This window comes from Lissotriton vulgaris, chromosome 6 (assembly GCF_964263255.1).
Source record: "Lissotriton vulgaris chromosome 6, aLisVul1.2, whole genome shotgun sequence".
Classification (NCBI taxonomy): domain Eukaryota; kingdom Metazoa; phylum Chordata; class Amphibia; order Caudata; family Salamandridae; genus Lissotriton; species Lissotriton vulgaris.
Window position 1 is genome coordinate 1725611078 of NC_141694.1, and position 25366 is coordinate 1725636443.

At 46.7% G+C, this 25366-nt stretch overlaps 1 protein-coding gene across 2 annotated transcripts in view; it reads left to right on the forward strand.

The window, feature by feature from the left end:
* MIA3 (MIA SH3 domain ER export factor 3) overlaps window positions 1–25366 on the forward strand; it is a 340580-nt gene that overhangs the window by 43740 nt on the left and 271474 nt on the right. For both annotated transcript variants that reach the window (XM_086927939.1, XM_086927940.1), the window contains exon 3: window positions 20027–20113. In XM_086927939.1, coding sequence (XP_086784065.1) covers window positions 20027–20113 — 87 coding nt within the window. The remainder of the gene's footprint in view (window positions 1–20026; window positions 20114–25366) is intronic.

Below are 25366 nucleotides of genomic sequence, written 5' to 3' on the forward strand. Positions count from 1 at the left end.
AGCATCCAGTACTCACACCACACGCCCACAGATCAAGCACATTCAACATAGCACGCCACACTCATATGTGTGCTCCTCAACACCCAACACCCAATCACTCGCCAAACCCAAAACGAAAATATGGGACCTGCTGCATGACCATACTCTGTTCCTACTCTTCTTCACTTAAGCATGGCTAAGCCCGTCTTCTGCACCAAAAAGCTCCACAGCCTACCCCGCAAGCTACAGGACAGTCAGATAAGTCTAGCGGTATTGTCACCATTATTTTCAAGGACACGATCAGCTGCGCCACCTACATGAACCGAAACATGGAGCACCTCACGTTCAAGCTACGCATCTCTGCACACTTCTTCCGAGGTGCAACCCTCATACACAGACCACCAGGACCCCTACAATAATTTTGCCTGCGACTTCATAGACTTTATTGCACCCCTCACTATCGACTTCAGCACTTTCATCATCCTTTCACCTAGACCTCTTCACCAACCGTACAGCACCTCTGGAAAAGTTGGGAAACCTCTGCCTCACCCAACACGTTATCAGACCTACCCACCCCATTGACACCAGCTGATCTCCATGTTCTCCTTCATCAGCAACATCAGTCGACAAGCCTGCCCCATTACCTGTACAGACAACGCCCTGATCTGCTTCAATATGCCTATCCCGCAAAGCATCGGGCCTACCACCACTAAACACGCCGGCCTCAGCTGGAAAACACTCTGGCCCGACCACACCAAGAGCTTTCCAGAACCCATCAAAAACTTCAGCAGCTGGTTTTCTGAATGCACAAACACCCAAGCTCCTTTCAAACGTAGCCCAAAGTCAAACTGATAACAGTCCAGCTGGAACTCAGGATGACAAAATGCCACTGCAACTAGCACGCCAATGGAGAACAAGATGAGACACCAAGGACAAAGATGTCTTAATCCTTTGAGTGCTCATGACGAGGTCAGCTCGTCATGAGCTACGGCGCTCCGGTGCTCATGACGAGCTGAGCTCGTCATGACCTCGCCCGTTCCGTGGAACGCTTGCACGCTGGGCTGATTCCTCTGCTGAACGTTCCATTGGAACGGGTGTGGCGATGACGAGCTCAGCTCGTCGTGAGCGCCGTAGCTCATGACGAGCTGACCTAGTCATGAGCATGGGGGCGCTGTACGCGCCCCCCCACCCCCAGCACAGCGGGGGAAACAGCCCCACATGGAAAGGGTTAAAATCTGCCCTAAGATGCTACCACCAGTAGATCCAAAACACCAAGCGCACAGCTGTTGCAGACCATTTCAACGACAAAACAAACAGCAGCAAGGAAATCTTCACCATTATCAAAGTGTTCACCACACCTCTAGCTGCCTCCAGCAGCATCACCCCATCTCAAGGCCTTTGCATCATGCTCTCTTAATTCTACTGTAATCAAATCCCCTCCAAATGCAGCAACTTCCCCCCTCAAGCAGACCTCATCACCCTAGTAACTCTCCTGCCCGCCAAGTGCGAAGAACAAACCCTGACCTCATGGCCCTCCTTTCCCACTTAGGAAACTACTTTTACTATGCACACCAACCTCTCAGTGGCCCCATTGGACCAATTGCCCCCACCACGTTTTCACCAAAGGACTCCGACTGATAAGTGAAGTACTAGCACCAATCCTCAATGCCTCCATTGACTCTGACACTTTCCCGGACACCTGGAAACACACCACCATCACGCCCCAGCTGCAGACGTCATCCGCAGACCCTGCCACGCTCACCAACTACCAACTTGAGCGTTGAGACTGCCTTAGGGGAGCCTATCCTGCTTCCTGTTCGAACAGGAGCTAGGAAGAGAGGTGGTGGGTAAGTGATCTTTTTTTTTTTTTTCTTCTCCCCCCTTCACCTTCACCCACACACCCCTCCCATCCTCCCTCCCCACTACTGCTTCGTGGAGCAGCCACAACTGAAAAAGATGTATGGGAACTATGATACTAAGTGCAATGGGGGTGGAGTCATTGAGCACGGAGGTGGGTTCAAAGGAGTGGCTCAAAAGAACAGGATATCCTGTAACTTTTTTGTAGGTTTCAACTTTAGATATCTGTATGTAAAGGAACACACACACCTTACTTAATAATACAGGTGAAACTAATCCGTGAGAAAAGCACTTGTTAAATGTTATGAAACCTCTGTTGGTTAATGTGATCATTGCAGATGTCAGTGTATGTAACCAGAGAAAACAGAATTGAATCCTTGTTCCTGTAGTGGGAAATAGTGACTTCTGTATTTTTAGTGTTAGAAGGTCACAGCTTGTGTCCGAAAGCACTGTAAATATATAAGTCAATATTTAAACTTGCATTGCACACAGTATAAGATAGGTTGCCACAAAAAGTGCAAAAATATTTTGGATTGAAATTTTAAAAAAGTGCTTTCAAGAAGGCGTTTTTTCTTCTTTATCTGTCTGCCCCTTCACAGCACAGGCGAATCCCTCCCTTTCCTTTCAGCTCAGGCATCTCAACTGTCAGAATGAACTGTCCTGGGAAAGTTGTTTTTTTTAATTTTTTTTCACAAAAAGTAGGGAACTGGATTTGTTAAATTAAATTATGGGCACGTCTTTCCCCACAGATGCCATCCATGTGACCTCTGCATATGATATGCCTATTTGCATGGGCTTTCACCAGCCCTCTTCGTTCATTTTTGCCTTTTGCATCCACATTTTTTCTGCCCACTACAGCATACAGCAGTGAGCAATGGGCCAGCCCACTGCAACCATTGGGAGCTTCACTGTGAGTGACGGCATTCTGCTCTTTCACAAGGATAACACTTGCACACAAAGTAGTTCCATCAGGTTTCATCGTCTACTATGGCAATGCATGCTTTTTGACAGTAAAAAAATATTTTTGCTTTTAGCCAATTTTTATTTTTAATACTCATTGGGACCCACTAGCAGCCCCAGAAATTTATTTTTTCTAAAACCTTGTCAAAATGAAACCAGCATTGACAAAGCTAAAAGCATGGCAGCCAAAGTCAGGCCTAGTGGCTTTGCCAGTGTTTGTTAGTTCTGGCTTTATTTTATTCAAGACCTTTGGCTTTACTAGAAGTATATGTATAATATACATACATATGGGTTCTTTCAGCAGGCCCTCGTCATCAAATGATCTGTTACTGTGTCATTGACATACTTCTTTCGTCCAGTACAGCATAGCACATGGGTCAGCCTGCTATCGCCATTGGTTACCGTCACTGTGAGGGATGGCATTCCGATCTTTCATGCAGATCATATCTGCACGCAAAGTAGTTCCTTCAGGTTTCATAATCTACTATGACAATGCATTCTTCTTGACAGTAAACAAATATTTTTACTTTTAGACACATTTTTTTAATTAGTGAAGGCCCACCAGCAGCTCCAGAATAAGAATTTTCGAAAACCATGTCAAAATAAAAAGAACATTTGACAATGGCAAAAGCATGGCAGCCAAAGCCAGAAATATTACCTTTGCCAGTGTTTGTTAGTTCTGGCGTTATCCAAGACCTTTGGTTTTATTAAAATGATATGTATAGTAGACTTGCCTATTGGGGCTTTGAGACAGCCCTCTTCATACATTGATCTGTTACTGCAGCATTCACATTTCTTTCGTCCCCCACAGTATTAAGAATGGGGCAGTGAGTGAGCCCGCTTTCACCATTGGTAAACGTCACTGCGAGTGACGGCATTCTGTCGTCTTACAAGGAGCACGCGCACTCATAAAGTAATCCTAAAGTAGTTCCCTTAAGTGCCAGGGACTACTTTGATAAAGTGTGCGCTTTTGACACCACTAAATAGCATTTTGTGGGGTTGATTTAAGGCCTGGTAGTTTCCCCAGCTGTAAAGTTGTTCATATCCTGTGACAAAAGGAGCACTGATAAAGCCAGAAGGCCCACATCCAACGCCAAACCTGTTGGCTTTGCTAGTGCTTGTTGTTTGTGTTTCCATTTTTCTTGCTGGCTAGTGGAGTGTAGGTGAGCCCTCAGGGCTGATATCTGCTAATAAACCGATGTAAGCCTTCTAATATAGCGGCAGTCGTGACCACGAGCCGATGCCTCCCCTTCCCCATGGGGTTTGTCAGGGACTCTCGTAGCCAGTGCTGCGAAGCAAAGCCCTTTTCCAGCTCACTTTCAATCTCTTCAGGGTTTAGAAAATAAGAGCCCCAGAGAAGTGAATTTGTTCAGATAGATTCAAAAGAAGCAAAAGACAGAAGTTGATTTTGAGAATGTCTTTCCTTGTTCTTCTGTGTACCCTTAAGGGAGGTGCATTGATGACACACCTTGGTTGCTGCGTGCGGTGAAGGGGTTCTATTTATAAGCATTGCGCTCTCCCATGTGACCCAGGTTAACTCATTCCAGTTGCTCTCGGGGTTAGAACACGTTCTTAAATCCGACCCGAGCAGAGAAGGAAGTGGGTAGGCCCCTAAAACACCATTCAGTGTCGAAGAATGTCAGAATACTACAGACGATAACTGCATCACGTCCATAACCCTGCTTCCTCCAGAGCATCAGTTCTAGTGCTCCACGCGCCTTCTAGAGATTAATGTTGATGCAGAGAGCATGGCCCGGTGATGCTGATGCAGAGAGGATGGCCCTGTGATGCTGATGCTGAGAGTATGGCCCGGTGATGCTGATGCAGAGAGGATGGCCCGGTGATGCTGATGCAGAGAGGATGGCCCGGTGATGCTGATGCGGAGAGGATGGCCCGATGATGCTGATGCAGAGAGGATGGCCCGGTGATGCTGATGCAGAGTGGATGGCCCGGTGATGCTGATGCGGAGTGGATGGCCCGGTGATGCTGATGCGGAGAGGATGGCCCGGTGATGCTGATGCGGAGAGGATGGCCCGGTGATGCTGATGCGGAGAGGATGGCCCGGTGATGCTGATGCGGAGAGGATGGCCCGGAGATGCTGATGCGGAGAGGATGGCCTGGAGATGCTGATGCTGAGAGGATGGCCTGGAGATGCTGATGCGGAGAGGATTCAAGCAAGCCGGGCCGAAGACGGCTGAAATGCCAGAAACCGGTCCCCGGTAGCTTGTTTCCTTTCTGGTGAAGAATTGGCTTGGTAGTTTAGTCTGCCCTGTTCCCATGATGCACTGGGCCAGGGACAGACTGATTTGCATATAGCCAGGTTCTGAGCTGGGATGGGGCAGTGAGATAAATAACGGTGATGGATCAAGCCCTGATCTTTGGACTGGGTAAGAGTGCTCTGCTCAATTCAGACACTCTGTTCATCACCACCCCCTTTTCTGAATCGATTTTGGCCACTATAGGTGTGGCAGGGTATACTCAGACATGAGTCCCTTTCTCACTGCTCCATCAGGATTCAAGCAAGCCGGGCCGAAGACGGCTGAAATGCCAGAAACCGGTCCCCGGTAGCTTGTTTCCTTTCTGGTGAAGAATTGGCTTGGTAGTTTAGTCTGCCCTGTTCCCATGATGCACTGGGCCAGGGACAGACTGATTTGCATATAGCCAGGTTCTGAGCTGGGATGGGGCAGTGAGATCAATAACGGTGATGGATCAAGCCCTGATCTTTGGACTGGGTAAGAGTGCTCTGCTCAATTCAGACACTCTGTTCATCACCACCCCCTTTTCTGAATCGATTTTGGCCACTATAGGTGTGGCAGGGTATACTCAGACATGAGTCCCTTTCTCACTGCTCCATCAGGATTCAAGCAAGCCGGGCCGAAGACGGCTGAAATGCCAGAAACCGGTCCCCGGTAGCTTGTTTCCTTTCTGGTGAAGAATTGGCTTGGTAGTTTAGTCTGCCCTGTTCCCATGATGCACTGGGCCAGGGACAGACTGATTTGCATATAGCCAGGTTCTGAGCTGGGATGGGGCAGTGAGATAAATAATGGTGATGGATCAAGCCCTGATCTTTGGACTGGGTAAGAGTGCTCTGCTCAATTCAGACACTCTGTTCATCACCACCACCCCCTTTTCTGAATCGATTTTGGCCACTATAGGTGTGGCAGGGTATACTCAGACATGAGTCCCTTTCTCACTGCTCCATCAGGATTCAAGCAAGCCGGGCTGAAGACGGCTGAAATGCCAGAAACCGGTCCCCGGTAGCTTGTTTCCTTTCTGGTGAAGAATTGGCTTGGTAGTTTAGTCTGCCCTGTTCCCATGATGCACTGGGCCAGGGACAGACTGATTTGCATATAGCCAGGTTCTGAGCTGGGATGGGGCAGTGAGATAAATAACGGTGATGGATCAAGCCCTGATCTTTGGACTGGGTAAGAGTGCTCTGCTCAATTCAGACACTCTGTTCATCACCACCCCCTTTTCTGAATCGATTTTGGCCACTATAGGTGTGGCAGGGTATACTCAGACATGAGTCCCTTTCTCACTGCTCCATCAGGATTCAAGCAAGCCGGGCCGAAGACGGCTGAAATGCCAGAAACCGGTCCCCGGTAGCTTGTTTCCTTTCTGGTGAAGAATTGGCTTGGTAGTTTAGTCTGCCCTGTTCCCATGATGCACTGGGCCAGGGACAGACTGATTTGCATATAGCCAGGTTCTGAGCTGGGATGGGGCAGTGAGATAAATAACGGTGATGGATCAAGCCCTGATCTTTGGACTGGGTAAGAGTGCTCTGCTCAATTCAGACACTCTGTTCATCACCACCCCCTTTTCTGAATCGATGCGGAGAGGATGGCCCGGGATGCTGATGCGGAGAGGATGGCCCGGGGATGCTGATACTGATGCGGAGAGGATGGCCCGGGGATGCTGATGCAGAGTGGATGGTCCGGTGATGCTGATGGAGAGTGGATGGCCCGGTGATGCTGATGCAGAGAGGATGGCCCGGTGATGCTGATGCAGAGAGGATGGCCCGGTGATGCTGATGCAGAGAGGATGGCCTGGTGATGCTGATGCTGATGCAGAGAGGATGGCCTGGTGATGCTGATGCAGAGTGGATGGTCCGGTGATGCTGATGGAGAGTGGATGGTCCGGTGATGCTGATGCAGAGAGGATGGCCCGGTGATGCTGATGCAGAGAGGATGGCCCGGTGATGCTGATGCAGAGAGGATGGCCCGGTGATGCTGATGCAGAGAGGATGGCCCGGTGATGCTGATGTAGAGTGGATGGCCCGGAGGTGCTGATACAGAGAGGATGGCCCGGTGAGGGGGCACTAGGTTACTGTTATATACCCTTGGAGTGATTCTGAACGGTCCACTGGAACATCCCTGCTGTTTGGGAAACAGTACAACATACGCTTGATTTTTATTTTTTTGTTTGGGGGGAGGGGGGGATTTGGTTTTAGAAGGATTCATCTGTTTTTTCTTTCCTCTGGTGGGAATCCTTAGGGGCTGATTATATACAGTCAAGCCATAGCTTACCACTGGGCCTTTTTTACAGTCCGTGCTGAAGGCAGCCAGAAATAGAATATATCTAACAACTCTCGACTCTCTGGTGGTGGACATTCAGTGCACAGCATCTGGCTTTGGTCCAGCCCAAGAGGCAGACTGCATGAACCTAGCTCCATGGCTGATCAATCACCCAGGCGCCTCCACGTCAAAGGGTCAAGTTCTCTCAGGGTTCATTTACCCATCTCTGCTTCCAGTGACGTTAAAAGGAGCTCCATTGAGTTGGGTTCATTTGAACTGCATGCAATAATCTAGTTTGCTGTAAGTGTGCATTAAAGAAAGTAATATTATTGATAATGATAGGAAATGATATTCTGTGGTGCTTTTTAATGTGCAATGTGCTACTTTTGATGCATCTTTTGTGTGCAGTGCATGGATGGCCACGTGAGAGCTTCAAAGCATCAATCCACTGACTGCCAACCTCCAACATCCAGTAAATGCCCGGGGAGCCTGCTTAGAATGTGCCAAGGCTGCAGTTGGCGAAGGCTGAGCCTCCTTAGCCCCTATTGATTGAGCCACATCATCCATCCGCAGGGTCTGTTTCCATGCTAAGGGCGCCTTAGTGCCTGTCTGTAGACTGCACACACGTCCTGGTGCCATCTATGCCACACACGCAGCTCCTGGTGCAGTCGATGAGCCATGTCCTGCCCCTCACCCCCTTCACACATGAGGTCTGGATCTGGGCCTATAAAGGGATTGAGTTACCAATTCCTGAGATATTGCTGAACGTGGGCAACTAGTAACCGAGCACATTATTGACCATCGGGTTACCTGCAAGGCACATCCTCAGATTCAAAACTCAAACCCTTGGATACCGTAGTTTGATTAGCACTTAGGACAGTTTTCTATCTCACGAGTGCAATGCACAGTAAAGCGGAAGCACTTCACACTAAAACAAATAGGTGATGTGGTGAAAATTCCAGTTGAAAAGTTATTTATTGGATGAACTTGAGGTCTATGGGTTTTTGGACTTTGGGATAAATGTCAACTTAAAATACAATGAAAAATCTACTGTTCAAATAAAAATCCCAAATAAAAGCTCCTGACAGTTTGCGGTAAACGCCACAAACCGCAGGCCCGTCTTTACTGGTTGATGATAGCCTGCCTTCCTTCTGAAGCGGTGTTGTATGCGTGTCCCCTTACCCTGAGTTGGCTCTACTTACACAATGTACGTCCAGTTGGATCTCACCAGGAAACCGAAGCATAGCACTGCTGGCCGGTTAAATAGACGCAGGAAGTCCTTAAGCAGCACGTGGCCCTCGCACAGCAGCCGATAAGTGACACTAATCAGGTGATTGCCTGGTATTACAGCTGAGATTAGATAGACCCAGCCATAAACCAGCCTCACCTCAGAAAAGGCCCGCTCTGGAGGGAACTCGAAGGCTGCAAGGACAATTTCCTGGACGGCCATATTAAGGACAAGGAGGTGAATATTTAAAACGAGCATTGGCAACGGCAATAGGCCTGGGTTTAATCGGGTGAAACATGTTAACACATTAGAGTGAGAAGATGGGAGGGAACCAGCATGAGCCGGCTAAGAGGGATATAGTTATTAAGAAGTCCCTTGTGCCGTTCAATGCAAGCGCTGAAGTGGAGGTAGACGGATACACCCAAGTAGCCAGTGGCATTAGGTGAGAGATGAATACTCCTCTGGGTTAAACCAAGACCTGATTGGCAAGTCTCAAGCCAATGGCATGAGAGAGGCTAGTTGAAGAAAGCCAGTGAGGAAAAAGACACTTTCTTTGTATATTGTAAGCAAAAGGTTTAATGATGTCAACACCCAGACTTAAAAATACCAAATACCTGTATCTCATTTGTCAATTGGACAGGTGTGCCATTTGCCTGCATATTTCAACAATTATCGTGAATGTTTTCAAGAGGTGTTTACTAATGCACTGTTCAAGCTTCCTTAAGCAGGCTCTACCTAAAAATGTCTTTGAGTGCTCTTAAAATGATAAATGTACAGATATCACCAGTAGTAATCGCTCGCAAACCAGAAAGGGGGTCAGACCACACTGCCTCACATCCCAGCACTAGGTTTGCCCCAGTGTATCATGGTAAATGCAGTGCATGATAGCACGCGCTTCAGTAATAGTCTTTAATGTTTCATTCTTCATGTTGCAGCCTTTATTGTGTAACTCTAGATAAATGTTTTTAGATTCTTTCCTTCATCAGTAGAGAGCAACAAGTCATTTTGGGGGTGCTGATCACCAACTCATGAGTTTCAGAAGGGTGCATTTAGGGGATACATGGCCATTCCACCCCCCACCCCCCACCCCCCCAACCCCACCCACAGACGTAAAAGTTGCTCAGAGGAGTAGGACCCATTCCATGGAACTGCAACTGCCTGGTGTAAGTGCCAGTGCTGCATGAGCAGTGTGATAGGTGTGAATCAGTGGTCGCATGCTATGGGGGCTCATTAGACAACCGGCAAAAGTGGTGTTGGAGCACAGGTCACATGTGTAGGAGTATGTGACACTCGGTGAGGAGCATCATGGGAAAGGAGGAAGTGGCGTATAAGATACAGAAGGAAGAAGAGTAATGAAAACTCAAGGAGGATGGGTGTGGAAAGGGGTTGAAATTGGAAAGAACCGGAGAGACAGATATAGATCGCTGAAGGAGGTGTATAGGACACACAAAGGTGAGCATCATGGGGCAGGAGGAGCCAGTGCATCAGCCACATACGGAGAAGAAATATGGTTCACACAAGCAGGAGTATGCAATGCATAAGGAGGAGGGGTATGTAGTGCACAAGAAGGAGGGGTATGGAAGACACAAGAAGGAAGAGTATGGAATGCATAAGGAGGACAGAGGTATAGAGTGCACCAGAAGGAGAAGTATGGAAGACACAAGGAGGAGGAGTATGGAGCGCACAAGGAGGAGGAGTATGGAGCGCACAAGGAGGAGGAGTATGGAGCGCACAAGGAGGAGGAGTATGGAGCACACAAGGAGGAGGAGTATGGAAGACACAAGAAGGAAGAGTATGGAATGCATAAGGAGGACAGAGGTATAGAGTGCACCAGAAGGAGAAGTATGTAAGACACAAGGAGGAGGAGTATGGAGCGCACAAGGAGGAGGAGTATGTAAGACACAATGAGGTAGGTTATGGAAGGCACAAGGAGGTAGGTTATGGAAGGCACAAGGAGGTAGGTTATGGAAGGCACAAGGAGGTAGGTTATGGATGACACAAGGAGCAGTAGTATGGATGACACAAGGAGGAGGAGTATGGAATGCATAAGAAGGGGAATGGAGTGCACCAGAACGCGGTGTAGGGAGCACACGAGGAGGAAGGTTACGCAGGGCACAATGAGAGGTATGGAACACTGTAGGAGGAGGAGGGGGGTATGGAACGTGCTAGGAGGAAGAGTACTATGGGGCCCAGAGGGAGTAGAAATGTTTTGCCATCCAAGGAGGCGGAGTCTGGAACACACGAGGTGAAAGGGAGATACAACAAAGAGGGACGAAGGAGGACATTTCTTACGATGTAGAGTAGACCTTGAACACGCCATTTCTGCAGGAACAAATACAACCATCAAATGATCTTCATTTCTTGACGTCACGCAAGTTGCAGGGTGAGATTTACTTCTGATGGAATGGAATTAGTTTTTGTAGAGCGCGATAGCTACTCTGAGGCGTCCTAGCGCTATGGACTGAACGTGTGTGATTGAGGGACGTGAGCTGACTTATTTGCTGAATAGTAGGGTTTGTAATTTTTTACGAAAGGATAGATGATTAGGCCTCGAACGAAGAGGAAGGGGCAAGGAGTCATCCTGCAGAAAGATGGGGGAGGGAGGAGTCAAAAGCACCAGCATGGTATTGTTGCAAAGGTCTTATTTCTTTTGTTTTTTAAAGCATGAGCTACTACATCTAAAGCCTCATGTAAAACCTAAGCCACGATGTGAGTTTGGATGAAGAGCTCAAGAAAACCCAAGTTAAATTGAAAGCTTTCTTAGAACAGTTTGAATGGAAACACCGCCTACGACTGAGCACTTCAGGGTCACAAGTAAAACCACAGGACCGTCATTTAGGACAAAGACAATTTAACCGACACACGGTTGAGGTTTCTGTCAAGCAGCTACAACTTAAGAAAGGGGAAGCCTTGATTAGAATATTCAACCTCCTGATAAGATTAAGACCAGTAATAAGTTCCATTATAGCTGTCGCTACTGCAGATTCAGAAATTTTGAGGCACTGTTAACATTCGTTTCTGTTGCGTAGTTCACTTCAGTTGATGCCAGGGGCTCCTGAGAGCTGAGAGAAACGTGGGCATAGTGTAGATGTTTTTTAAACTTTTGTTTTATTATATTTTATTGATAGATGGCACACATGATAGTGTAGATGGTTACATCTTGTTTTTATAGCATCGTATCATGTACTGTGGGCTACTTTAACCCCATTTTGATATGACGAGCAGATAGATAGACATAGAACTTTCTCTGTGTGGCATATCACATCATTTCATAGGTGACTTGTCACATATCACTGAGAAGCTGCATATTTTATTTTTTATTTTATTTTATAGAGGTTTATATAGCGCGAACATGACCAGACTCGGGTATCCGAGCGCTTTACATAGCACCAGTTGCATTACATGAGGACACATTCATTTTGTTGTTAGGCAAGGGGAGATTAAGTGATTTGCCCAGAATCACAGGAGGTTCAGTGTCATTGCGAAGGCTCAAACCTAGTTCCCCAGGTCCGAAGTCGACCGCCCTAGCCGTTAGGCCAACTCCTCCATATTGGATTCACATCTTAGCGGAAGTTAGTATAGATCCAGGAAGTGCTTAATTTGTAAAAGGATGAGTGCCTGTGCCCAAAGCTCTGCTCAGATCCCTGCTGCCAGTGCACCAAATACTAAGGCTGCGTAGTCTTGAATCCAGTTCATCCCTCTTTAATCCACTACTAGACGCTCCTTGAACCTTAATCTCACTCTTGCAGGATTCTGCTTTCTCCCTTTGTGACGGTTTTCCTCCTTTCTCGTCCAACTTCTTTACACTTTGTGTGTTTCTCCTTCTCTTGCTCTGAGTATGTGTCGGGTCAGTGGCGTAGCTAGCCTTTTGGCGGCCAGTGGCGCTCCCCGTGTTTGCTGCCTCGCTGCAAGATTTTTCCCATTTGCCAACACCCCCTTCTCCCTGGCGGACGTTTAAAGAGCAGGGTGTGCAATTCTTGATGTACAACAACAAAAAATATCTGGGGGTCTGAGAGCAAGTCAGTAAGTCAAGCAAGAAGGACCACTAAACCAAAAGCATGCAAAACAGTATCAGTGAGAGATAGAAGTTAATTAACGGCCAAGTCAAGGCTCAAGAGTATGTGGAGAAAAATATTGTTCCCATCAGAAGCCACACTGTACCGCCCTTGTTGTCATCATTTGGGTTCTCCTTACCCAGGAGACATAACGGCCAGTAAGTTGTTACCGTGACCGAAATGTGGTGTGAGGGCAGAACAGAAAGGTATGTTAGTGGCTAATGAAAAAAGCAGTGTCTGGTGATTAAAGTGAAACGTGAGGGGTAATGATAAAATTAGGTGAATTGGGTGGAAAAAGAATTTTATTAATATCCCCCAAGCTTATATCTGGTCGGTCGGTAAACTTGCCCTTAGACCCTCCCTAATTGTTTGTTGAATGTGTGCAATTCTTGAGTCTGTTCATTAAACCTAGAGTTTTGCTGGAGTCACTTCTTTCCTTGATGGAGGTTGGGGAGGGCACAATTGTCTGTGAGCATCATGTTGACCGTGGTTAGAGTCAAACATCCGTGATTAGGGAGTCTAGGTTAACCAGGGAAAAGCTTGGTTAGCTTATGTCCGCTATTGGCTAGTTTTAAAGACGGGGCATTTGATTTTTGGTTGGTTTGTTGAAGTTTGTGGAAAGTGTTAAGGACTTGGGCTATAGCCGATATGTGTAAGGTAGAGGCCTTATAAGCTATGTTGAACGGTACTGTCCAGACAGTGACTTTTCCTGTGTGATTACAGTTGCTACTCATTCCAGTGGTACACTTTGCTGCCCAAATTAGTACTTCACCCTTTCAGAAGAGGCAACCTACTCTAATCAATGAGATATTGTAATTGTATTTATTTTTATTAAACACTCATGTAGAATACCCTACAGACTCGTACCAAACTTGGCAGCTTGAATGATCCAGGAAGGAGTAGTAGGCTATGCCGTTTGTATAACCTTGATAATCAACATCTGTATAACCTTGACAATGGACTCCCCTTGCATGTTTTGTGTGTCTGTCCCAGACTAGTTGCCCCAAGGAGATGGTTTTTGAGGATTTAGTTGTTAAAGTATGGAATCAGCACTATATCTAAAGCAATAAAGTTGTATGATTCGGGAATAGCTAACAAGCATTATGCTTGTTTGGTATAATGTCTTAATATTGTCCAGCATTTTACCAGTGCAAACTCTTTTAGAGGTTGAGTACCTAGCATGTTCAAGTGATAGAATTACTGAATTAATTATGATGTTGTGTGGGGTCATGGTCACTTGGGCTGCTACTTGATTTTAACATGATCAGATACTGGCGATATTAACATGTGAAATCTGTCCAAGGGCACTAGAAGTTGACTAGATGTTTCTGTCCAAGGCACTATGTTTACACATTTTATGTGTACAATTCCTAATGGTGGTGAACTGTGCTTTTAGTTTCTGGATTGAGTAACCATAATGTGTAGTATTTGTTTATTAAATAGCTTTTTAATGTACTTGGTATTGTTCATGATTTATGCCTTTGTTTATTAGTTCTAACTGTGGACAGGACAAATAATATAGCTCTGTGCAGCCTTGCAAGATGGCAAAAAGAGGATGAGAATGCGTTAAGGCTGGAGTTAAGTGCCCCACTGCACTTTGTAAGCCTTGAAGCCTTCTCATCGAGTAAACTAGAATCCATTGAAAGATGAATTGGTGTACTTGAGGGTAAACAACGCTTGCCACAAATCTTTCTCCCCGCAGGGAATCACAACGCGGTCGTTACAGCGACCGCATTGTGATTCCGCATACCATTACTCCGCAAGTCGGAACAACGACTTGCGGAGGGGGGAAGGTGTTGGATTTAAAATCCAACACCTTCCCTATTGTCCGCACAGACTGGAGTTGGAATAGTAAATTATACTATTCCAACATCCAGCGCCCCCCCTCCGCAAGTCGTTGTTCCGACTTGCTGAGTATTGGTATGCGGAATCACAATGCGGTCGTTGTAACGACCGCGTTGTGATTCCCCGCGGGGAGAAATACAGCGGTATAATAACATACATTTGTACTTGCTTCTTGAGTTACCTTTTGACCTGACTACTGCTGCCCCTTTAGGTAATGTGCGCTGTGAGGATACTCTGAGTTCTCACCACATCCCAAAATGTTTAATTTGTTCACACCTGAGGTCTTAGCTTCGTGGGAGCCTCTAAGATACTGTTTCGGTTCAAACGTCTAGTACTATCAATGTTGATGTTCAAGGGCGCAAGTTGAAATCCTGGTGTGCCCGCTCATCTGCTTTTCGTCCCTATGTTTGTAAACAAACTCTTTGATTTGTAATAGTGGCTCCTTTAACCCCTTCCATGCGGCCGCGATTCCCCTGGTGTGCTGTAAACAGCACGAACAGGGGCGGGCCGTGACGAACCCCAGCCGTCATCACCACACGAGCACCGTAGTGCATGACGGCTGGGGTTCGTCATGAGCATGAAAGGGGTTAATATGTATCAAGCAATGAAGCTCCATTTGTTTCCCATCATTTATTATTTATAGAGCACACTTACACTCCAGAGACAGTATCATGGTTCTTATTGACACCACTTTCAACATAAGACCTGAGGGAAAACAGAAAGGAACAAAAAGATTAGCAGAAAAAGAACATTTTGATTGCTTTCTTGACAGATAGATGTTACAACAGCTGGCGTAAGTGGGTTGCCAAGAAATCTGCAACTTATGTCTCAAGTAACAGAGATCTGCCCAACGGGTGATAATTTGGCACCTGGGAAACGGATCAGAAGGCACAAGTTGGTACGGAGAAGCTTTGCTGAAGTAGAAGATGAGTGGGCATTACCAGAGTGGACCCTATACATCAGGCGTAGGGGGTTTGAGTTAACTTTCGTCTTTATTGGCAACCACTGTAACCTATTCCTGCTGTCTGCTACATGATTCCATTTCTTCAGTCTTACTGTTTTCCTAACTGCAGATTTTGTGTTCTCTACAGTCTTGACAATTCTGTATCAGGCAGGCCGATATAGAGATCATTAAAACAGTCAATCCTCAACAATATACAGGCAGTGATTAATCTACAGTAGAATTAATTCTGTATGATAAGATGTAAATATGAAAGCATACTATCTGTTCCTTGAAACAAGGCTTATCACCCAAAATTGCACCTACGGATTTCATCTTAGCTGCTGACGCGTGAAGGTTGCCTAGCAATGTGGGCCAGGTACTTCCATGGTACTTGTGATTTCCAGTGAGCCACACGTTGGGTTTATTCCGGTTAAGCTAGATGGAAATGTTGCTCATTCACCCTTTAATGCCAGCTAGACAGTCTCCCAGCTTAGAGTGGCATGAGCACTCTAGTCAAGGTGTAGAGTCAGAAAGGTGCTGTCAGGCAGAGCACCCAAAATGTTTGATTAGCTGGGCCTTCTTCTTGGCCTAAATGTTGCTCATCATATTGATTGAAACAATGGAAAGGTTAGGGCTTGAGAGTGATGCTCCAAGAAAGACCAGACCCAGATAGCCACAGTTGTTGTAATTTTCAATTCCCTAAGGTTAATCTTGAGTATGATATGATCCACCGAATCAGCCATGGCAGTAAGCTCCAGCACCCGCAATGTCCCCTGCCCTCACTTGCTTCAATGTTCCTCAACTTATCCAAAGCTACTGCCAGTGCAGTTTCCAACCCTCTTCCCTGATGTAATCCCAGCTGCTTAAGAACTGGTTCTCCTCCAGGATGCCTTAAAGTTGTTTGCAACCATTTTCTCCATAAAAATGAGTGAAGTGATGGTTAGGAAGCTGTAAGCAGCATCACTATCAAGGGTGTCCTTTTTCGTTGGGAAGTAATTACACCTGCTTCCCAGTGTTTAGGGTCGTGCCTCATCTAAAGGGTGAGAATCAGAAATGTTAAAAGATTTTTAAGGTGCAGAATAATAGGCTGTCTCTAGAGACAGAAAGATGGTCACTAGCCAAAAAACATCCAGTGAGACTGATTTAGTTGGATGTGTATGACATGATGCTATACATAAAGAGCAAGTTATGGATGCATCATTACTAGTTCTTTGTTTCTATTGTGGGTATCTTGGAAGCCATAGGCCATGGGTGAACATTGGGTCTCTGAATATAGAAGACACTTCGGTTCTGAATTATACAAAGCTCTCACCTGAAAAAACAGACAAGATACCTGTATTGAAAAACTCATGTAAAAGGCTCCAAAAGAGCGTTTGTTTCCCTCTATCCTTCAGCCTTTTGTCATGAAATACATCAGTTCTTACATGGTTCAATCAAAGCGTGAGATTGTTGTAGAAAGTGTAATGTATCTAGTCATTAAGAGATGTATTGGACAACCCGCTAGTTGCTCCCTACTCAAGGGTGCTGCTGTATTTCACTTCCTCACCACATGTACTTCACCCAGATGTCCACATTCCCCAGTGTACACACACTCCATTCCCCTGGTCTTAGTAATATTCTACATGTCTGTCTGAGGTACATAATGGCGGGAAACCTGCAATTTCTGTATAAAAAACCTTGTTTGTAATTCCTACATTTCAATTTTGTTGTGACCTGTAGTACCATTGAAATCTAAGAAACCGTATAGCACCAAAATTCACATATAGCAGAACAAATAATATGTAGGGTGTATGATTAGAGTTTTATGTTTAATGTTTGGGCTTTGAGTAATTTAGTAGGGATTATTTTTGGTCTTTTACAATTAGGTGCTTTTTATACTTTGTTAGATGGGTTGCTGTAGAAACCTTTTATTTTGCTACAGGATGAGAATGAGCTTTTATCTTTACTTTCACATAATTTTATGATTTTTTTGGTATGACCGGTCAATTAAAATGTAGTAAGCTGAACGGTAATAGTATGACACAGAATAGTTGTTTACGTGTATGTCTGATGAGGGTTTTTTTGATGGTGGGCTACATTGGTGTTTTTCCTCACCATGTGAGCTTTTGGGTTGTTCGTTCATGTTCCTGAGCTTCACGGAGTTGCTAGACTTGACGCAGTCCTTGTTTTGTAAATGACTTCTATTCAGTTGGCCTCCCTTAACCCCTTCCATTCGGCCGCGATTCCCCTGGTGTGCTGTAAACAACACGAACAGGGGCGGGCCGTGACGAACCCCAGCTGTCATCAGCACACGAGCACCGTAGTGCATGACGGCTGGGGTTCGTCATCCGCATGGAAGGGGTTAAGGCATCAGCCATCTTCGGTGGTGCCGCAGTGGACACAGTTATTTTGGTGGTAGTTTGTTCAGCGGCATTCCAAAGGAAGTAAACAAAGTCGTTTTGTAGGATCAAGAGTCTGTCATCTTGTAAGAATATATAATGAGTCTTTCTTTAATTACTATAACACTCCCCCTGCACCCTTTGCTGAGAGGGTGTGGAAGGGGTGCAGGTTCTAATTGATTTGTGCCCTTGTTTTCACATCGGTTATAGTTCCCTCCTTTTTACCTCTCTCACTCATTATTTGGTTCATCGCCGTGGGGTTTTTTCACAGCTGTGTGGTAAATGGTGTGTTTTTGTTCTGCTCCTTATTAGGCTTGAGCGAAATTCGCTTAATATCCTTTGCTGAAATTACGGAGAATGCCCCCCCCCCCCCCCCCCACCCAAAAAAAAATACACAAAAGGATATGCATTATTTTGCAAAAATGCCATTTTGGTGTTGTATGAAATTCATCCTTGGGGGTATTTTGGACAGGACGCATTTCACACTTTAGAAAAAATGCATGTGAAGTGAGCAGCTGCTTGCGTTTTGTTTCATTTGTGTTGTTTGAGCCGTCCTGTCATAGGATGTTTACCCCAACGAAATCTCAATTCTGCAACATGGCGTAATTTCGGCCATATTCTATAACAAACGTAACATGAAATGCCGGAAATTTTGTGAGATTGTACTGGTGTAGACAAAATTTCTCCCAGGGCCTAGTCCTTATAAATGAGATGAGTAGGGCTCACACCCCTGGATTATTTTTGCTGCCGAAATTTACACAGTTGACTTTAACCTTCAACACATTTTCCATCCATTTTTTCGAACTCCATTATTGTTGTTTACAAGATAACCAATAAAACAAATTGCCCAAAGGCAGTTTACAGTTTTAAATAGTGCTTATATGTGGACATAAATCTCAAACTAGTTATTGCACACAGAGATGAGACTGGGCATTCTGTATAACATTAGAGTCACAAACCACATACATCGAACTAAAATTATCAGCCTTTAATCCCAGCTGTCAAGTGTCCATTAAACAATGTAATCTAGAATTTAATTTATAGTTTACCATCCTATCCATAAATATGTCAAAGGACAATTAGTTTTTTTTCCAAATTCTTTTATTGACCTTTTTTTCTTTGCATACAAATTGCTTTTCATTTCAGTTTTTGCCATATATTTTCAATTAAATAAAGAAGTATGCTTTTTTAAACATTTTGGCCTCGTTTGTCTGTTACCTTCTGGAGATTAGGTGAGTGGCTAGCGTAGTGGACTCTGGGACAGGGGTTAAAAAATATGCTGTTCCAGGGTGATGATGAGAAGCCTCTTTCCTGGATATCATCTTCCTGGGCCCTTGGTGTCATAGACAGGATGGAGTGGAGGAGGCATAGGAGCTAACGCAGCAAACAGGAATAAAGCCTAGCACAGGTTCTCATATCATGCCATTTCAGTACAGCACAGTGGCTTTGGATCCATGTCAGATTGCTCCATATTAATTTTTTTCTAGACAACTAATCACGACATGATCAGTCTCTGAAGATAAAACCCCGAGAATAAATAATCTGAGATTTATCACTATCGACGTTTGTTTTTTCGCAAAAAGTTTACTTTTATGTTCTGGAAAAATGATGTATATTTCAGAATTCCATTTTTTTAACGGGAGGCGGGTTGTATATTTAAGGTATAACCTTTCTTACTCTCTCTAAATCTTAACTTCACCGTTTCCTTTCAGTTTAACCTTAGTTTTACTCTCAAACTAACACTCTATTTTATCTAACCATTACTGTAACATTTCCTCTGGCATTTCCCTTTGTTCGCTGAGACTATCCCTATAACTTTCCTAAGTCCTAACACTAACATGTGTTCCCTTTAATGTTAATGTTAGGTTGCATTTGTAAAGCGCTAATCACCAAAGGTCTTTAAGCGCTACAACATGGATCAGACAATCCTTGCCATTGACCTAACCCTTAAGTTTGTTTAATTACCCCATTGTCATTCCTTGTGCCCTCCTCCACAGTTTTTTTGTGTGCATTGTTTTTGCTGTTCCATTTTTTTCACTAGAGAATTTTGTTGCCTGAAAATTTCCAACCCTTTAAGTGATATCGCCCTGTTAAAGAAGGAGATTTCCCACGTAGACAATAAATGTGTTTAAGCGTCTCCTGACACATATTGTTTCGATAAACAGTGTATAGCTATAAATGCTGAAATTACAGTTTTTAAAGGAATGTATGTTTGCCAAACATTCTGTCTTGTTTAATACTAAACACCGTTTCTTTGTATTTCACAGATTGGCAGCAATTTTGGATATTTCCCACGCCACCTACTTGAAATAAACCATGTGTACACGAATGAGGAGCAAGAGTTTGAAACCGATGTAAGTATTTCAGGAATGCCTTCGAAGGTCAGATGTTTTAGTAGGTAATCACTATGTATCTGTTTGTATGTGTGTATCTCTGTGTGTGTGTGTGTGTATATATATATATATATATATATATATATATATATATATATATATATATATATATATATTTATTTATAAAGTTTTAGATGTATGGATATATAAAATTTATATTTAATTTGGCATAGTGATTTTGAAAAAGCTGTTGTCTTCAAAGTGCGGCAAACAAGGGGCACTGATTGCAATCAGAATATTTAGATTTACATTTTATGAATTAATATTTGATGGAGCAACGGACAATGTTGAGATCCAGAGGATGTATGTGATTCTGAGGCTGTAATGTTTAACAGATAATCTTGGATTTACTGCATTTAACACAACATTTACAGATTTAAAAAAAATACATTCTAGGCTAAAATGAATGAAATAGATACTGTCATAGAATGTGCCGTTTTTCTTTGCAGTTTTTACGATAGCAGAAAGCCATGTTGCATAATGTAGTCCTCCAATGCCACATAAGCCTGACTACCCAGTGTTGACACTCTGCAGAGTGGTTTGGGTATGATGATAACTGTATTTCACCAGGAGCCCTGAAATATGGGTTTTTATACCATTGCGTTTTGTGCAATGGGAGCACCAACACATATAATGCATATTATTTTCAGTGTTTATTCTTTTTTTATTTTTTATTTCAAAGTATTTTATGATTCATTTTAAAAGCAAAGACATTAGCATTTCTGTTACAAGGTTAGCCATTCGTAGTTGGTACAACAGTGTTTCAGGCACTTCAAAACATATGCCTAGCTAACCCCACCTGACGTGACTTGCTGAGAACAAGAAAAAGGGTGATAGAAATAAGCAGGAGAGAAAGGGGTGAAAGGAGTACACAAGTTAGGCTCTGTAGTTATGAGACTTATAAACGACTGACCAAGCCCTCACACCACTGGCTTGCTTGTAGCGAGATTGGGAGACAAGGCAGTCCACCTACCGCCCAGTAGGGCCATAGTAGTTGCGCTCAGTTACGTTCATTTCACTGCACATAAAGGAGGTCAGGGGTTGTGTTTATTCTAAAGGAACATTAGTCCCTAAAAATAAGCTAAATATATACCCATAATTAACTTGGTTAAAATTGAAGGATCGATCTTTGTTGAATGTCATTTATGCTTTATCTAGGAGTTTTTCACAAACATTGCTGACAAGGAAAGATACAATTATGTGTAAATGCACTTTTCTAATCTGCATTGTGTCCAATATATTGTCCATAAAGTGCAGGAGCTTTCTCATCTTATGTTAAAATGGCATCTCCATGAGAAGCAATATTGGATGCAAGCTGCATCTTACAACTGTTTTGGCATCCCTAAACAAGTTGCTGGTGAGGTCATGTAAGAATGCTTGTTCTAGGGTGGTGGTTGTTGAGTAAGGCTATGGAGGCTAGTGGGATTGCTGCTTTTCTGTAGAAAGGCATTTGATGTTTACTGAAACAACCTGAAGGTTGAGACTTTGCTGCCAGGTGATGCATCAGTAGGTGGGAGTTGAAGGGCTTATTGATACAAATATCACCTATCTTGGAATAAGAGAGAGAAACACATTTACATTCTGTGTCTAAAATAATATTTTTGGGGGCGTGGCCAAGATGGCGACCTGCTAGGACGTGTCCCGCTCGGCTCCTCGGCCCTGAACCCCGATCTGCCCTGTTAATAGCCCGCAAACCCCCCAAAATCATCGGCATGTTTGCCCTGCCGTACCGTGCTGACCAACGGTACCCACCGAGGGGTGTTTGGCTGCTGTAGCGACTGTGAGGGCCGAGCTTAGCCCGCCACAGCCGCACCCCCCCGGGGACAGGAGAGCGGCAGCCGCAGGCCTGCATTGCCAGACGGGGCTCCCGTTGGGGCTCCGGAAGATCTACCACTACCCACTCGCAAGCGGGGCGCTGCCCTCGACGAACCACATCGCCGGAGAGCTGCCGCGGCTGCGCAGCCCCGGCGGAGCACCAACCCGGCGAGCACAGAGGACGGCCGGCCCGAGACGCCCTGGTGGGCGGCCACGAAACGCGAGGCCCCGGCTTCGGGCCTACAGAGTGCGGAGGAGCGGAGGAGCGGAGATCGGCGTTGGCCCTGCCCCTGCCTGGGCGCTCGTGGTGAGCCCTGCACCGTCGCACCTGTCTGATACCTGGCAAGCGGACCCTGGCGATGTACTGACCAGCGGAGGGAGCCTGGACCTGAACACACGCCGATCACTGCTGCGAAACTCGAGGCCCCGGTTCCGGGCCTTGCTGGGCCTGACTAGCGCATCACCAGGGAACTGCCGCGGTTACACAGCACCAGCGAAGCACCTACCCGGAGAGCACGGAAGGCGGCAGGCCCCGAGACACCCTGGCCGGGGTCCCCTGCGGTGAGCCCCGTAGCGCCGCACCTGCCTGACATCTTGCAAGCGGACCCTGGCACTGAGCTGACCAGCGGGGGGAGACTGGGCCTGAACACACGCCGCCCGCCACCTCGAAACTCGAGACTCCGGTTCCGGGCTTCGCTGGGCCTGACTGGCGGTAGGTGCGGGAGGCCTGTGCCCAGCGAGCGGGGGGCGGCCGGCCACCCGTGATACTGCCCTTCATCAATTGGGGACGTGGAGCGCGCTAGAAGTGGACGCGCCCAACCAAATAGCGCCAGACAGCTCGGCTGATCGTGACCGGACCCCTCCATGAGGACGTACTCGGCGCATACCCCGAAGCGAGAGATCCCCCCCCAGGGGCCGACCACCCTACAGACTCAGCCTTCTTGCCGCCGGGCCATCTAGCCAACTGGGGGCGCCCTCCTGCTGCACGACGCCCGGCTGCAGTGCCCGGACAGCCCTGTCCCACGCAGACAGCGCGAGCGTGGCGCATTGGCCAACGCGAATCGCAGAGGGGGTCGCACAATCCCTGACATGCTGGCGAAAACCGCGACGAAGGGGGAGAAGACCCAGACATCCCCACCGCCACCCGTGTCGACTGCCACCCTAGAACGAGGTGATGGGGAGGCCCCTATCACCAAAGCCTTCCTGGAATCACTTTTCAACACCTTGCGAGATGACTTTCAGGCTCTGAAACCGGACCTAGCCGGTGAACAGCGAGAACTCAGCCGTGATGTGGATGGACTGGGGGAACGGGTGGCAGCGATGGAAGAAACGGGCCACGCCCGTAGCGAAGAGCTGGTATTCCTGCAGCAAGAGGTCCTCCGCCTTCGGGACCAGGAAGTGGACCTCCAGGCGCACACGGAAGATCTCGAAAACTGTTCCCGATGGAACAGCATACAGGTTCGGGGAGTGCCACTGAAAGCTGAGCGGAATAGTGTTACCAGCTACCTGCAGGACTTGTTCAGGGAGATCCTTGGTGAACCTGCCGACTTCACCATTCGCATAGACCGAGCACACAGAGTTGGCCTGGCACGACGCGCTCCTGCCCCCAGACATACTGGCCTATCTCCTGGACTTCCCCCTGAAAGAAAGGATTCTGAGTGAAACCCGTCGGAAACAACCTCTCAGTTTCAAGGACAATCCAGTGGCGTTATTCCAATATCTCTCCGCGATTATGCTTCAGAAACGGCGGGCCTTCCGGGTGGTCACAACATTGTTGCGAGACAAAGGGGTGCCCTACTCCTGGGGTCACCCGTTTCTTCTGATTTTCAAATGGGAGGGGGCCCTCCACCAGCTTCGCTCGCTCCAGGACACGTGTGTCCTGCTGGGACTTGACCTGCCGGATGATGAGCAGGGGGAGGTCACCTCCCCGCGACCCACACAAGAGGGATCATCACAGATTTCCCGAGACGGTTGGCAACGAGTGAGAAGGCGACGCTCCCCTAAAATACATCTGAAACCGGACCCGGCGACTGTAGCAATGGAACACTCGGCGGCCATCCAAGAGGTGGTCAAGGACACAACAGCTCCACCCGGAATTAACGTTGTTTGGGAATTTGCCTTCACCGCTATGCGTTTTCGGGTGTGGGGGGGGGGGAGGCACAGGGGTCGCCACTGCCACACACTCCTCCATTTTGAGACTCTACGGGCCTGACCTCACTTCGGAAAGGCCCGGGACTAAGGTTCATGGTTGGGGATCTCAAGTTGAGGTTGGGGAGGGTGAAGGGGGGCGGGTAGGCTGGGGGTTGCTGGGGGGGTGTTGGGACTTTTTGGGGGTCGGGGTGGGAGGGATGGTTGTTGCTGGGGGGTACCCCTTGTCCACCTATTTCAGTTGCTTTCCGTTTTCCTTTTTTTATTCCTTGTACATCATTCACAGCCTCAGAAGCCACCCTGATGACCGATGCCACACCCCAGGCTTAAAGTCCTCTCTCTGAATGTGAGAGGCCTCAATAACCCCATTAAGCGCCAGGCGGTGTTGTCCCTTTTAGAGCACTCGGCAGCCGACATTTGCCTCCTACAGGAGACACACCTCCTGCCCAAGGACCAACATCGACTCAAATCCCGGGCCTTTCCTATACAGTTTTTTTCTTCCTCTTTCAAGAAAGTGGCAGGGGTATCAATATTGGTGTCCAGGTCGTTCACAGGCAAGGTTCTGTAGCGGGAGGCAGAAATCAAGGAGAGATTGTTGGTGCACCGCTTCCTGATAGCAGGTCAGACATTAATAGTGGTGTCAGTCTATGCACCTAACGAGGGGCAGGAAACATTTCTCAGGACAGCATTAGCAGCAGCCACAGCCAACACGGAGCGCCGGCTCCTCCTAGGGGGCGACCTTAACTTGGTCTTTCATAACACAGCGGATCGCTCATGCCAACGGTGGGGGTCAGGTCGGGGCCCTCTTCAAGGCCGGACAAGCTTACCTCCAAGATCTCGGCCTTACTGACCTATGGAGACATAGCCACCCACGTAGCACCGCATATACGTACCACTCAGGGGCCCCCAAGTCATACGCCAGGCTGGATTACTTTCTATGCACCTCCCCATTGGTAGCGCAAACGCTGGAGATGGACATCATGCCGGCCTCGATATCTGACCATTCCCCGATGGTGGCCACGTTCCTCTTACCGGCAGCACAGACCCCGCGCCGACATTGGCGCCTTAGAGAGGCACTTCATCATACCGCGTCAACGGTGGAGCGGATTAAAACTGCTATCACACAATTCTTGACCCACAACAACAATACCGACACCTCGCGGGCCACCCAGTGGGCGACCCTGAAGGCGGTCCTGCGGGCAAATTTATATCTATCGCCATGGCCAATAATAAAGAAAGAGCGCAGAAGAG